At 32.4% G+C, this 16,588-nt stretch overlaps 1 protein-coding gene across 5 annotated transcripts in view; it reads right to left on the reverse strand.

Moving 5' to 3' along the window:
* LOC135842270 (hypoxia-inducible factor 1-alpha-like) overlaps positions 1–16,588 on the reverse strand; it is a 132,163-nt gene that overhangs the window by 13,004 nt on the left and 102,571 nt on the right. For 4 of the 5 annotated variants that reach the window (XM_065359644.1, XM_065359647.1, XM_065359646.1 and 1 more), the window contains 2 exons: positions 10,921–11,261; positions 2,854–3,173 (listed from right to left, as the gene is read on the reverse strand). In XM_065359644.1, coding sequence (XP_065215716.1) covers positions 2,854–3,173; positions 10,921–11,261 — 661 coding nt within the window. Of the gene's footprint in view, positions 1–2,849; positions 3,174–10,920; positions 11,262–16,588 lie in introns of all 5 variants that reach the window. The other variant, XM_065359648.1, reaches the window with a different exon arrangement.

A 16,588-nucleotide genomic window follows, 5' to 3' on the forward strand; every position in this document is an offset into this window, starting at 1 on the left:
GAAATGATGAAAAAATACTCAAAATTTCGAATAATTGAGAAAAAAATGGGAAAAGCAAGACTTTCTTCAATTTTAGCAAAAAATATGACTGGTAATTTCGTCAATTATGGAGAAAAAACTGTTTTTTTGCAAGGAGACTTTTACAAGTTTCTTTCATGGGGACAAGAAAAGACTTTTCTGCAAATTTCGGATCAAAACTAGACTTTTTTTAATTCTAAAAAAAAAAAAAAAAAAAAAAAAAAAAAAATGCAGCTTGGAATTTTTTTGGCAAAGGTAGAAAAATAGGATGTTTGGAAGTTTTACCAAAACAGGATTTTTTTCATGTTTAATAAACACGATTTTAGACCAGAGCACAAAAACGTTCGCAATTTTGGGAAAAAACATGTTTTTTTGTAAGTTTAGGAACTTAATGAGGTTTGCACTTCTGATTTTTTTTTTGTTAATTTTACTATGAACTGAATAGGATTTTTTATCAACTCTGAGAACTTTTACAGGTTTTGATAATGAATAAAACTTTAGAAAAAATCCCCTCCAACATTTTTTTCGATTTTTTTTGTTGTAATTTTAGGGAAAAAAAGGACTTTTTAGCTATGTATTTTGTCAAAAAGTGACTTTTTTAGCATGACTGCAGAAGAACAGAATTTTTTTGCAAGTTTAGCAAAAAGTAAGACTTTTGAGAAGATGATTCTAAAAAAGGGATTTTTTAGATTATTCCAAAAAAAAGAACTCCTTGAGAAAATCATCCAAGAAAAGTACTTTTTTTCATGTTGGGGGTTAAAATAATGCATTTTTGAAATTTTGATCTTTTTGACAGGATTTCTTGCATTTTAGCCAAAGGGGGGAACTTTTCATAACGTTTGAAACGTCTAAAAACAAGACTTCTTGGAAAATTTCACAAAAAAAAAAAAAAAAAATACACTTTGAATGCATTTTTTAAAATATTTACTCACATTTTAAAACGTTTTTTTCAAAAACAGTACGTTTTATAGGGACTTTTTTTTGCATGTTTGGGAACGAAAATGGAACTTTTCAGCAACTATGAAAAAAATAATAAAAAAATTGATGTTTTTCAAGATTTTAGTAAAAAAAAATAAAAACAAGAAAGTTTTTCCAAAAAATACTTTCTAGAAAATTAATATCTCAAGAAGGGAGTTTTTGTCTTCTACGTGTTCGAAAATGAAATGTTTTTTTTTTTTAATTTTTGAGAAAAAAAACACTTTTGCACTTCTGATTTTTTCTGTAATTTAATCATTTTACTTTCAAAGGAATAGGACTTTTTACATGTCAATTTCAATTCTGTGGGATTTTGTCAGTTTTAATAATAAATAAGAGTTCAAGTTTTTCCTAAAAAGAAAATTTTTAAATTTAAAAAATAATAAATGATTTTGGTTTTAAAAAAAGTGGATTTTTTTGATATTTTTCCAACAAATCACATTTTTAGCACGACTGGCAACGAACAGAATTTTTTAATAAGTTCAAAGGTTAAACTTTTTCGCAATTTAAAAAAAAAAAAAAATGGACTAATTTCCATCCAAAAACTGACCAAAGTAATGAAAAAAAAACCTGATCAAAATAGCTCTTTCAATTGATCAAAATAATTATCCACTTTGAAAGGGGCTTTCCAATTCCAATCTCGTTTAATGAAACCGTTTAAATTCTAACAGGGCAGTCCAGTTCAATTTTAGGACGAAATGATTATTGGTGGTTAAAATTTCTTCCCTACAAAACTGATCCTTTGAGTGACTAATTCGATTACATTAAATATGAATCCGGCACATGACACCCAAATTCCATAATTTATCTGGATTTCACCACTTCACCGTTTCACCTATGGCAAGGTTTCGTCCAGAATCATCTGTAAGTATATTGCGTCAAAAACATCGCGTAGATTAATATGCGACAGGTATTACTATATGTAAAGAAAAGGAACTATATTTCGGAGTCTCTTTAACGATACGTACTAAAAGGAAAACACCTCTGAATTCTGGGCCAGAATGAGGTGCGAGGCGAAAAAGGAAGACTCAACGCGGCACACCTTGATCCAGTACTATCGAATCGCATCCTTGACCAGAGAATGCGATGGCAAAAAAAAAAAAAACAAACCCCGTGTCTTAATACTGAAAGTTATCAATGTACGTTGGCACGTCAGCAAAATGGGCAAGTGCCCGAGGGAATCGAAATTCATCAACGATATCAACGTACTCAAAATTTCTTTTTGACGAAGGAGAGGTAGAGATGAGTTATCGTATAACTAAAATTAACTACCAACTGCATAATGTCGTATACTCGTATTTCGCGTTCGTTTCACAACGAGGCAGACTGACCGAAGAAGAAGAAGGAAAAAAAGGAACGTGTGTAAGTGAATCGAAAAATCGAATTTCGAAATCAACTCGAGGGGGGGGGGGTCGAAGCTATAAAACAAGGGAAAGGGAGAGAGAGAAGGAGGGCGAAAATTAGACTAAAAATTATATACAACGGTCTCTCTTCTCGGATCTAGAGTAAGAATCGGGGGAACTGGGGGACTGGTATACTTCGTCATAATACGACTCGTAGTCGTACGTCACAAATATACAAACAAGAGGATAAAAGAACACAGCGTATAAAAGACACAGAGTGTGAGAGAGATACTACGCATTTTACAAGATCCCTCGTCCTCAAAAATCAAATTCAACGGCGACGCAGATTTCAGATTACACAACAGACACGAGAAGAATCAGAGCCTGGGAAGAAAGGGGGCCTTAAAACGAGCTATTTCTTCGAGGCGCAAACGACCGACGACGAATAATATCTGCTGGCAGTACTGGAAGAAGAATTAAAACGATTTTTCACCGAAGTAGTAGTATTCATACATACGTATCCGGCGTTTAAATCACATCCGCTCACGAGTAGATTCATCAGAACGCTATTCGTCTGTTTAGCCACCGCCTCGGCCATAGCCGCAGATTCCTGCTGAATCCTCCTGTTGCCCGCCGTATTCGAATTCGCGTTGCCGTTGCCAGCACCGCCTCCTCCGGCTGCTCCGTTCACGATTATCGTTCGAGAAGTTTGCTTACTTCTTTTGCACGAGTTGGCGCCTCGGCCCCAACTGTTCTCGGACACTGTACGTTTGCTGCCCGCCGCGATATGGGCGTTTTTGGCGCGTTTATCGTCCGTCGAACGATTATTGCACGTATCTGTGGAAAATACGAGAAAAATTAAAATTTAGTTCATACTTGTTGAGGGGAAAAAATGCTTTGTCGCTTCGGTGATGATTTCCATGCGTACAAGTACCTATTTTGTGCTTTCTTTTTGAATGGGTGTTGAGGGGAGATGGGGGAGAAGGAAGGAGAGGCTCGTTTTTCTCGATTTAACATCAAATTTCTTCAATAAAATGTGTAATTTATTTCGAAAATTTGTTTTCGTTTCGTTTCAAAGTTGAACTCGTATTTTGTCGTTTTTCATTTTTTTTATAATGAAAAGCACGATATTCCGCGAGCAGAAAAATGTTTCGTTTTATTGTTCGTGACAGCGACGCACTATTCCATTCGAACAAAAGCAACCCATAACAACTACAAAACGATTAATTTAATAATAAAAAAAAAAAAAAAAAAAAAAAAAAAACGAAATTAGAAATTTGTTTACTTTGCAGTCACGCAAAAGTATAATTGAGTAACACTTGCAAAAATGAAGTTGAAATTTAAATTTGTTTCCTATATCCATCGCGGTTTCATTCATTTAAAAAAACTCAGTCTGATTTTACCGGATCTTATTTATAAAAAAATTCTGTCGCAGAAGTGAAAATTTTCGAATACGAGCCTTCAAAAAAGGCATAAAATTGCTCAGATATTTTTAAATGACTATAAATTGATGAAACGTGAAAGAAATTGACCAAAATTTAGCGAATTATGTTTAAAAATGACATGAAAGCAAACAAAAATCATCTGAAAAAAAATGAAAAAAATGGGTAAATCGGAAAAAAATTGAAAAAAAATCGAGGAAATTGCTTAAAAAATCATTAAAAAAAATCAAAGGAAAATAATGTGAAATATAGAAAACCGTCGAAAAAACCTTCGAGAAAATTGTTTAACAATTTGAAAAAAAATCCAAAAAAAAGTCGATGAAATATCGCGATATTTAAATAAATTCTCAAAATCGTAAAACATGACAAAAATTGATAAAAATGTGAAAATATAAATTGAACAATACCAAAGCATGATAACTTTCCGAGAAAATTACAACAAAAAAGTAAGTAATACTGGCAAAAATCGATAAAAATCACCAGAAAATGATAAAGTTGCCTAAAAATGGCGAAAATCAGTTAAAATTACGACAAAAAAATCTGATAAAATGTCTCGAATTTTGCAAAAACTCGACTTTCAAAAAAAATAAATGCATAAATAGTTTTAAAAATTTGCTTAAATATCGACAATTTTTTTTTTAAATGACATCGAAAACAACTTGATGAAGTGTTTTAAAATTCAAATACAATTTTTCAAAAAAAATTACAAAAATCAACACAATACCTAAAGTCGAATTATCAAAATTTTAGTCCAAATTCTCAACAATAATAGTATATTACATACCAAGTTCAATAATGTGGGTGATTATAAACGAGTGCGAATTGCAGGACGAGCCGAAGGCGAGGACTGCAATTCGCGTACGAGTTTATAATCACCCACATTTTTTGAACTTGTGTGTGTAATGTATTTTATTCAATACATTGCATATAAATATACACAATTATACCATCAATGTTTAGACGTGAAGAAGCGTTTTTATGAGTCGACACGACAACCGAAGTATGCGTAGTGCGTACTCGCAGATAAAGTGTGTAGCCGAAATGATTAAAAAAAAACAAGCCTTAGGGCGTGGAGGGAGGGGGAGGTGGTGGATCTCCTGTTTCTGCTACAATTTTTTCCCCGTAATAATCGGACTTTGTCACCTTCCGCGTCATCCCAAACAATAGGATTCGAGCAGTGCGGCCACGTAATGAATGTTTATTATTTTCCTAGGACAATAATGTGAACATTATTTTCGTTTCATTTAGTCGCTCATAAAAACGCACTTTTCGCGTCTAGTATTGGTGGTATAATTGTGCGTTTATATGCCTGTATTGAATAAATTATATTATGAAGAATTGTAAAAATTTGTCAAAATTATACATCAGTCATTAATATGAAGTTTCTAAAAATTTTTTTAAAAAAATGATAAAAATAGACTACTCGAGAAAAATTGTTGAAATTTTTTTTTAATTACCAAAAAACTAGAACAAGATTAAAAGTTGATGAAAAATATTTAAAAAGGTCGAAAAACATGGATAAAAAAAAATTCCGAAAAAATTACGTACAAAAGTTTGAAAAGTTGCTGCATAAAAACGAGTATTAATTTAATGACAATTTTGGAATGAATCCTGCAATTTTTAAAAAATTCAGCCAATTTTGGCAAGAATAATGCTCGAAACATTTTCAAAATTAGACAATTCATATTAAAACAACTAAAAACGATTAAAAACGATGATAAAATTCCTGAAAATTTGAGCAAAAAATTTAAAAGTGATTAAAATTTATCAATTGAAATAAAATTTTACAAAACTTACATAAAAGTAATCGAGAAAGAAAAAAACATAAAAATTATCCGAATCGCTTTTTGAAAAAAAAAATAATAATAACAGAATTACAGTAAAATTGTGCAATATTTGGCCAAACATGCTTGAAAAATTGGTTGAAAAAATATTTTTAAAAATGAAATCAAAACAAAGGAAAATTACTAAAAATAACTCGAATATCTCAAAATTTGAATAAAATCTTGCAACAATTGGTTAATCAGATCGATAAAAATTACCAAAAAATTCATCAAAATGTTATCACTCAGAATAGAAAAAATTTGGCAAAAATTACATGAAATAATTATGTCGCTAAAAAAAAATCAATAAAATTTCTGTACAATTGTGCTAGATTTAGCAAAAAGTAGCTCAACAAATTGTTGACAACGTGCTAAAAAAAAAAAAATAGAATTTAAACAACTGATTTAAAAAAAAAAAAAAAAAAAAATGAAAAGTACCAAAAATTTATTAAACTTAATCAAGATGGACTGAAATTTTGCAGAAATCATATAAAATGTATTATCGAAAACTATAAAATCGGTATAAAAATCAATGAAATTTCCTTAAAACTGCAGAGCAAGACATGAGACGAAAAATGCCTCAAATTTTTTTTTTTTTAATTTCGTTATAAACACGTCAGAAACAACATTGAAACGAATGAAAACGACCGACAGAGAGTGAAATTTCTTAAAATTTGTACACAATATTATTTTCAAAAATTTAAAAACCACCAAAATTATTTAAAAAAAAAAAAGTTGCCAAAATTGAACGAAGCTTACTTCAGCAAAATTATTGCTCAAAAAAGAATACAAATTAAACGTCACGAAAAATTGATTAAATATGATGAAAATGGAATTTAATAAATTATTTTTACGAAAATTGTGGACTGATAAAAAAAACTCAAACAGCTTCCAAAAATACCGAACAAGCTGAAATTTTATTTTTCGATTTTGGAGAAATTTTTGAAAATTCAAATTTAGCTTAATTTTCAATTAAAAATCAAAACTCGAACAAATTAAGACATAAATCTTGAATTTGCTTCATATCGTACATTTCAGACACCCCTCGCCCCCCCCGACGATTGGTTGCGAATTCGTGGCATTCTGAAGGCTCTAGCAAATTTCTAAATTTCCCAACTTCGGAGAAATTAAAAAAAAAAAAATTAAAAATTATATTCAACGTCTAAGAAGTTTATTATTGTGACTTTTGAGATTAATTATTCTTAAAATCGTTTTCAGTCTGTTCAAATCGTAACATTTCAGTAGGTAGTTTTTTTCGGGAACTGAAAAATTCAAAAAAATGTCTATCTTCGGAGAAGAAGATAAAATATCAATAAAAACAAAAAATAAATAAATAAATTTCGCCAAAATTGCACATACCACCTTTCTTGAAATTTCCTACCTAACTGATGAAAATTTAACAATTACCTCTCTTCAAGATGTGGCCAATGTCCTAGCCCAATCTTTTGCAAAAGTTTCCTCAACAAGCTCTTATAGTCCTACTTTCCAAATGATCAAAGCACAAGCTGAAAATGAAACACTTGATTTCTCATCTGAAAACCTAGAGTCCTATAACACCCCTTTTTCTATGCAAGAATTACTATACTGCTTAAATCACAACATAAAAGACTCATCTCCAGGGCCTGATGACATCCACCCTCACATGTTGAAATATTTGGATGAAAATGGAAAAAATGACCTATTGAACTTATATAACAAAATTTGGACTACAAATTCATTTCCTCAAACATGGAAAAGTGCTACTATCATTCCCATCCTAAAACCAGGTAAAAATCCTCATCTCCCTTCTAGTTATAGACCCATTTCCTTAACATCAGTCCCTTGCAAAATCTTAGAAAAAATGGTTATCAAAAGACTAAATTGGTTCATAGATAGCACAAACTCTCTCAGTTCCTTTCAAAGTGGATTTAGAAAAAAAAGATCTACACTGGACCATCTTTTTAGCCTACAAAATGAAATTAACACTGCTTTTGAAAATAAAGAATATGTACTTTCAGTGTTCTTTGACCTTGAAAAAGCATTCGATAAAGCTTGGCGCTACAAAATTCTCAGAAAACTACACTCCTTTGGAATACGTGGACACTTGGCATACTTTATTCAAAACTTTCTAACAAATCGTTCTTTCAGAGTTCGCCTAGATAACACTTACTCAAAATCCTTTGAAATTGAAAATGGAGTTCCTCAAGGTTCTGTTCTTAGTACAATCTTGTTTCTGATTCAAATTGATGACATTTGTGATGTTATAACTAAACCACTCTCTTTGAGAATTTTTGCAGATGACTTAAACATCTCTCTTAGATCTAAAAACATCAACCTTATTGTAGAAGTAATTCAGGAAACCCTAAATAAAATTGAAAAATGGGCTGAAACAAATGGTTTAAGTTTTTCAGAATCTAAAACACACTGTGTACTTTTTTCCAGAAAAAATCAAATTAACCCAAAACCTACTCTAAAATTCAAAGGTCGCTCCTTGGAGTTCAAATGTTCTACTAAATTTCTCGGACTTACGTTTGATAAAAAACTAACTTGGACCCCCCATTTTCTAAATGAAGAGTGATATTCCAAAACTCGCTTTGTCCATTTTCACAACTTTTCAGGAAAGAGGAAAAACAGTTTCCCTTTAAACGGGTAAATTGGCTTTTTAGGCGAGTTTAGCACTTTATTTGGGTGGATTTATGATGTAGGAGTGTAGGTATACACTTCATCCACTAAATACTGCTGAAAAAAATTTCAATAAAAATGGACAAAGCGCGTTTTGGAACATTATTTTTTTTTAAATTTTTAGTGAATTGGGTATTTAGGTGAGTTTAACACCTCATTTTGGTAGGTTGATGATGTAGGAATGTGAGTTAATACTTCATCTACCAGGTACTGCTGAAAACCCAACTTTGATAAAAATGGACAAAGCGAGTTTTGGAATATCACTCTTCAAATGTAAAATCAGAAATCTTGAAACGTATCAATTTATTAAAAATAATTAAAAATCCTAAATATAACCCTTCCCGTAAATTATTAATCCACCTATATAAATCTCTCATACGCAGCAAAATTGACTATGGTAGTCCATGCTTTACAAAAATTTCTAATAAAACAGCCAATATCTTGAAAACTGTTCAAAATTCTTCTTTACGGATTTGCATTGGAGCTCTTTACTCCTCCCCCATTGATAGTATCTACTGTGAAGCTGCAGAACTACCCTCAAATTACAGAAAAACACTAGTAACAAATAAATTCATTACATCAGCCTCGGCTAATCCATCACACCCCCTCCAAAATCTTATCTCAATATTCAGCTTACATCATTTCCAACAAAATGACAACCCACTTGCTAAATTCATCTCTGAAATAAAAAACCTTGAAATTGATCTCAAAAATCTCATCCAAAAACCCATAACATACCCTCCTTGGCTTTTAAAACCCTTACAAATTGATTTTCAACTGAGAAATTATCCAAAAAGAAACCATTCTCCATTAGAAATCAAAAGCCACTATCTTGAACTCATATCAAACTACACAGAATTCAATTTATGCTTTACTGATGGTTCCAAAATCCCTAACCTACATACAGGATATGCTTTCTCCATAAATGAAAAAATTTTCAATTTTAAAATTCATGAGGTCTCTTCAATATATACTGCTGAACTTCTTGCAATTCACCATTGTCTTTTGAACATATCCACCACACAGCTTGAAAACAAAAACTTTTTAATACAAAGTGACTCTCTTAGCTCCTTGATATCCATACAAAACATTTTTTCTGATCACCCTATTGTTCAAAATATTCACAAAATTCTGCTGGATCTTCAAAATTCAAACCACACCATCCACCTTATGTATACTCCTAGTCATGTCGGCATTGAAGGAAATGAAATTGTTGACACCTATGCAAAATCAGCCACTAACCCCCCACCCTTCACCATTTTCACCCCTGACGATATAAAATCCTTCTTTAAACAAAATATTCACTCTACATGGCAACATTTCTGGTCATCACAGACATCAAACAAACTCTTTCAACACAAAAAAACAATCTACCCTTGGAAGAACCTTGATCACCTAAACAGAAAAGAGGAAATAATTATAACTCGTCTAAGAATAGGTCACTCTAAAATCACACATAACCATCTCTATCAAAAAATCCCAAAACCCCCCTGTCAATTCTGCGAAAATGAACCTACATCCATCCAACATCTACTATTCACCTGTCCTAAATTACAGCAAACAAGACTATCTCTCCAAATAGACCCAACTTCAATGATCATCCCAGATAACCCTTCCGAAATCCAAAAATTTATAACCCTACTAAAGAGCATCAACCTGATAAACCAAATCTAAACCCTTCTATCCACGGGTGTAATAATCCAGCAATTATAAACACCCCAAAAAAAAAAAAAAAAAAAAAAAAAAAAAACTTGTTGTCGAAATTTTCTAAAATACTCTTAATCTGCAGTTTCAGCAGCAAGAAAAATCAACTCTCATTTTAGAATCGTTATCAAAAAACATCCCTAGTGGACTTTTCTCCGACTCCCCCCCCCCCGCCAGCTAAGAATAAAAATAAATCCACCACGATTCAAATACGAAATGGCACAAACACGTAGTAAACCCGTCATGAAAAAATATCCATCTGCACACGCTACGAAGTAGGTAATTTCATCCGGTAAAAAATAAATTGCTTCATTGTAAGTAATTCGTTCGAAAAATGAAAACTGAAAAGCGACTCGAAAAATAAATTATGCAATTTTAAATTTGCACTAGGTAAGGTAGGTAGGTAGGTAGGTAGGTACACGACGAACGACTATTTAAAAAGCGTTGAAATTTTCGCAATACACCCGGTCGGTCTCTCGTATTAGTCGTATTGTTATTCCAAAATCAAATTGACGACGACGCTATAGTTAGAGTTACGCGCAGCGAATCTCGCTAACGGCCCAATAATACAGGATGACGACTCGACGAACGAATTCAATTCCATCCTACCTCACCCTGTGCCTCGGAATGTACGTATACCTTGCTACTAACCTACGTATATTTTTTTTTTCACAGTATTTCATTACATTTTCAATGCACATCGTGTAGCGCAATTCCGGTCACGTTCAATTTTTTTTTCTCTCTCCGTTCAAATTGCAATTTTATTCGTATCGTCCGTCGAAAAATAAAAAAAAACCAACACAATATTCGAGAGGAAAAGTGAGGGGGAGTGAGGAGGAACAACCATTAAGAGTATTTCGTAACGGTTTGAGGCAATATAAAAACACACGTAGATGTCATCACCGCGCGAAGCTCGAGAGTCGAGACTGGATGCTGGGGATGCTGGATATTTACCTTTTTTCGCGGTATTATTCGTCCTGCGTTTCATCTCGGTAATGACGTTTACATTACGATGATACGCGACCGTTTTGAAATGACCGATACTCGAGTAATTACGATCGGCCAGACTATTGACGTTGTTGCCGAAATTATTGGCGTGTTTGGTGGCTGCTCCACCGGCGGCGTTGGCGTGGTTAGCGTTGCCGTTGCTGCCACGGTGCTCGTTGTCTCTGTCTCCTCCGCCGTCGTAATTACATATAGGCTTGGCCTTTAATAATTTCGCCAAACTGCTGGTCGTGTGATCTAAGCGCGGAGATAATGAACAATTGGATGTTGGAGAACTTGGCTCTGAAGACCTAGATGAAAAATAAACAAACAAACCGAATGTGTAAATATACAACTTATGTAGGTGTACGCAGAACAGAACACACACATTTGTACGTACACGTAAATAAAATACCTACTCGACGACGACGTGTACAAACGCGCCGCGCTAACGTTAAATAAGAAATCTAGTCTAATATTAATTTAGCTAAAATAACAACAACAACCGAATACAAATTTACAACGCGTACAAACGTGCAGATCTCATCTTACCAAAAGTCCTGAAGAACTAAAGAACGAACGCAGTTTGGAAACAGGAGGGGAAATCAAAACAGAATATTTACACCGCCTTTTTAGTCCGGCATATGACAATAGGAGTGATTGCACCCCCCCCCCCCCCGCCGATCCTCCGGGAACCATTTTTCTTAAAGGGGACATCCTAAGGACCATTTTAATGCAATGTTGCAAAAAAAAAAGTTGGCCTTACTTACAAAATGGCGGCCATTTTGATTTTCAGGTCAGCCGAAATCGCAGATTTTGCGTTTTAACATAGGACTAGCACAAACTTTTTCAAACTTTACAAAGGTAGATCGAAAGATCAAGCAAAAATTTATCACCTGTCCAAATTTCAAGTATTAAAGTGCGTTTTTCGATTTTTGGTGAATTTTTAAAAGTCCAATTTAGGCCAAAAATGAGGGAAAAAATCAAAATTTTACCAAATTGACCAAGAAAGCTGAAATATGGGATATACCCTATTTTCGACATGCCAAATCGATTGGAAACGGTTTCAACCCGGTTTGAGCAGTTCTGGAGCCTCCAGCAGATTTTTGAAACTCGAAATTCCCACAAAATTCCATCAAATTAGAGTTGTATTAAAGCTAAAATTCATTCTAAAAACTAATTTCAATACGCTACGAAGTACTGCAGGTGAATTTCAAGTTGTTTTGGAGCCTCCAGCGACTTTTTGAAAATTCCTGAAGTCTCCAGCAGATTTTTGAAAGTTTAAATTTTCACAAAATTTCATCAAATAGCCGTCTGAAAACGACTTCTGGTGGATTTCAAGTCATTTTAGAGCCTCCAGCGACTTTTTTGAAAATTACTGGAGCCTCCAGTAGATTTTTGAAACTTGAAATTTCCCCAACATTAATTTATCAAATGGAGTTGGCACGCTGAAATTTACTTCGCAGGATACATGGTGGTTTCAAATGGTTTTGATGCTTCCAGCTACTTTTAGGAAATTTCAATTTTCCAAAAAAAACGTCATACAACCTTACAAAAAGTTGCTGGAGGCTTTGAAACGACTTGAAATCCACCAGTAGTCAACTTCGTATCGTATTGAAATTAGTTTGCAGAATGAATTTCGACTCTCCATCTTGGTTTGATAACATTTTGGGGAAATTTCAAGTTTCAAAAATCTACTGGAGGCTCCAGTAATTTTCAAAAAAGTCGCTGGAGGCTCTAAAATGACTTGAAATCCACCAGAAGTCGTTTTCAGACGGTGTTAAAATTGGAGTGTAGATAAATGTTAGCTTTCCATCTCTATTTGATGAAATTTTGTGAAAATTTAAACTTTCAAAAATCTGCTGGAGACTTCAGGAATTTTCAAAAAGTCGCTGGAGGCTCCAAAACAACTTGAAATTCACCTGCAGTACTTCGTAGCGTATTGAAAATAGTTTTTAAAATAAATTTTAGCTTTACAACTCCAATTTGATGGAATTTTGTGGGAATTTCGAGTTTCAAAAATCTGCTGGAGGCTCCAGAACTGCTCAAACCGGGTTGAAACCGTTTCCAATCGATTTGGCATGTCGAAAATAGAGTATATCCCAAATTTCAGCTTTCTTGGTCAATTTGGTAAAATTTTGATTTTTCCCTCATTTTTGGCCTAAATTGGACTTTTAAAAATTCACCAAAAATCGAAAAACGCACTTTAATACTTGAAATTTGGACAGGTGATAAATTTTTGCTTGATCTTTCGATCTACCTTTGTAAAGTTTGAAAAAGTTTGTGCAAGTCCTATGTTAAAACGCAAAATCTGCGATTTCGGCTGACCTGAAAATCAAAATGGCCGCCATTTTGTAAGTAAGGCCAACTTTTTTTTGGCAACTTTGCATTAAAATGTTCCTTAGGACGTCCCCTTTAAGAAAAATGTTGTCCCGGAGGATCGGCGGGGGGGGGTGGTGCAATTACTGCTATTGTCATAATTATGCCGGACTATTTCAATTTTTTTTTTCAAGATTCAGAGCAGTGTGCTTCTCAAATTGTCCATTTTCGTCCCACGAAAAACCACCCCCGGCCCTCTCAGTTATGTTATGTTGGTATTTTTGTAGGCTGCCCCCCCCCTCCCACGGAAAGAAATCACAAAAAAACAAAGTATAATAAATTGTTTAAAAATTATAAATTTCTATGTCAAAATTAATTCTTCAAAAAATTGTTTTGAGACAGAGACACAGAGATTAATTTTTTTTATTCGAACAAAATTTTTGAAAAGACATGAAAAACAAACGTCACCAGTAAAAATTTTAAAAGCAGAAGTGCATTTTTTCATTTTTGGGGAATTTTTAAAAATTGAAAATTTTCAACGCTCGCATCAAATTTTTTTCAAAAAAAAAACCTGTAGTAACCAAAAAAGTGAAAAAACGCGAGCAAAACAATTTTTAATGCAGAAAAAAAATCACTAAGAAAACCATTTGAATTATTTCAATAGTTTTTGATAAAAAATCGAGACTTTATGACAATCTTGGGCAACACGGCAAGAATCTTTGCAATTTCAGGCGAAAATGTCAATTTCTGGCAAAATAAAACAAAACCGACAATTTGAGTAAGATTTTTGGCGACTTCTGTCAAAAAAGTGAAACTTATTTTGATACTCGAGCAAAAATTTGATAATTTAGCAAAATCAACAATTTTTTGGAATTGTTAATGGCGAAGAAATGACATTTTTTGAAGCAATTATTCGTTGAAAAATTAGATTTTTTACTTCAAAATTTTTGGTAAGTAATTTTAGGATTTTTAATTATTGGCAAAAAATTGAAAATTTTCACGATACCGTTAAGCATTTTTTTTTTTGAAAATGCGAAATTGTTTTTTGGCCCATTTTTCGGTCAAAAAGTGAGGCTTTTTGGGCATTTTTAATAATTAGACAAAAAGCGAGCCTTTTTCATTGCTAAAAAAAAAACACCCAAAAAAAAAAGAAGGTAAACATTTTTTGTAGCAAGCAAAACTTTTGGACAATTTTTTTCAGCAAAAAAATAAAAAATTTTGAAATTACATTTTTTTGCAATTTTTTGTACAAAAATGGGGGTTTTTCCCTTTGTAATTTTCGGTAATTTTAGGAGAAAAAATAGGACTTTTTCATTGCTGAAAAGCAAAAATTTTGGACAAAAAAAGTAAACATTTTTGAATATTTTTTTTGCAAAAAAGTAAAAATTTTAATTTTTTTAATTTTTTCATTGCTTAAAAGCTACAATTTTTGTAAGCAAAACTTATGGACAATTTTTAGAAAAAAGCAGGTAATTATTTTCGAACTTTTTCGCGAAAAAATGAAAATCTGAATCAATGATAATTTTTTGCAATCTTTGTTGAAAATGCATGAGTATTTTTGGACAATTTTTTGGTTAAAAAACGAAAAGTGAGTTTTTTTTTAGCATTTTATTTAAGCAATAAACCGGGTTTTGGGGTAAGTAATTTTTACTTGAGGAGGGGGGGGGGTGAAATGATTATTTTTCATAATTTAATAAGCGAAAAAATGACAATTTCAAATTTTCAGCGAATTAAAACGATATTATTTAAAAATTTTGACAAAGAATGAAATTTTGGAATTTTCAATTTTCAAAAATAGGTAATTACTGCTCGAGACAGCTCGAAGCCGTTTTCAATCGACTGGGGAGGGGAGGAGAGGGGTGTCGAAAACGGGCTACAAATTTTCAGCTTTCTAGACCAGTCAACATATAAATCAGGTATTGGCAAAAATGTGATATCTACTTTTTGGCAATTTCTGACAAATACCTAAACGAGGTTTATGGATACTTTGATAAGCAAAAATTTGATAATTTCAGCAAAATCGGCAATTTTTTAAAATTGTTATTGGCGAAAAAATGACATTTTTTTAGCAATTTTTCGTTGAAAAATGAGATTTTTACTAAAAATTTTTATGATACTTTTTTGCGATATTTTATAAAATGCGAAATTTTTTTGGGCCAATTTTTCGGTTAAAAAAAGATACTTTTTGGGCATTTTGTATGTATTAGACAAAAAGCGAGTCTTTTTCATTGCTATAAAGGCAAAAACTTTTGGACAATTTTCGAAAAAAAGTAATTATTTTCAAACTTTTTTGCAAAAACCTGAAAATTTTAAAATTATATTTTTTTGCAATTTTTTGTATGTACAAAAGTGGAGGTTTTTCACTTCGTAATTTTTGATAATTTTAGGAGAAAAAATGAGACTTTTTCATTGCTAAAAAGCAAAAACTTTGGACATTTTTGGAAAAAAAATAGGCATTTTTAAAATTTTTTTGCAAAAACGTGAAAATTTTGATGTTTTTTTATGAGACTTTTTTTGGTCAATTTTTCAATCGAAAAACGAATTTAGTTTGCAAAAAATGACAATTTCGAATTTTTAGCAATTTTTTGTGGGGGGGGGGGGTGTTTGTAATTACTTGATTATTACACCCGTCATCGTGTGAGATTTAAATCGAGTTGGTAAGGTCAAGTTTTTTAGTTAGGTCTAAGAATTTTTTAATTTCGGAAGGGTCGTCATTAAAATGATATTATTTGAAAATTTTGACAAAGAATGAAATTTTGGAATTTTCAATTTTCAAAAATAGGTAATAATTGCTCGAGACAGCTCGAAGCAGTTTTCAATCGACTGGGGAGGGGAGTGGAGGGGAAGGGTGTCGAAAACCGGCTACAAATTTTCAGCTTTCTAAGCCTGTTTGGTAAATTTTTTTTTTCATTTTACACATAATATAAGATTTTCACTAAAAAATGCACTAAGTTGATTTGCATGCACTTTTTATTTCTCCCTATTCGGTTCAGAACCGGTTCAGCCAATTGGACGCAAGAATAAAAATTATTAGCATTTTTCCCATGACAAATTTTCAATAAATACACGATCGCAGTTTTCCTCATCGTTGTGAGAAAATTGTTCGAACTCCTTTCTTTCAATTTCATACTAAAGTTACCAAATCTCATCGAATTTCAAGTTTGTTTTTTTTATCAAGGCCCATTTTTTAATTTTCCATTTTTTTTTTGTCTGATCATCAACCACTGGACAAAATTTCCCGAAAAATGGCCGACTTTCGAACCAGATTGGGAATTTTCAATTTTCAGGACCATGTATAAAATCTGAGCTTTTTTGGCAC

Source organism: Planococcus citri, chromosome 4, assembly GCF_950023065.1.
Source record: "Planococcus citri chromosome 4, ihPlaCitr1.1, whole genome shotgun sequence".
Classification (NCBI taxonomy): domain Eukaryota; kingdom Metazoa; phylum Arthropoda; class Insecta; order Hemiptera; family Pseudococcidae; genus Planococcus; species Planococcus citri.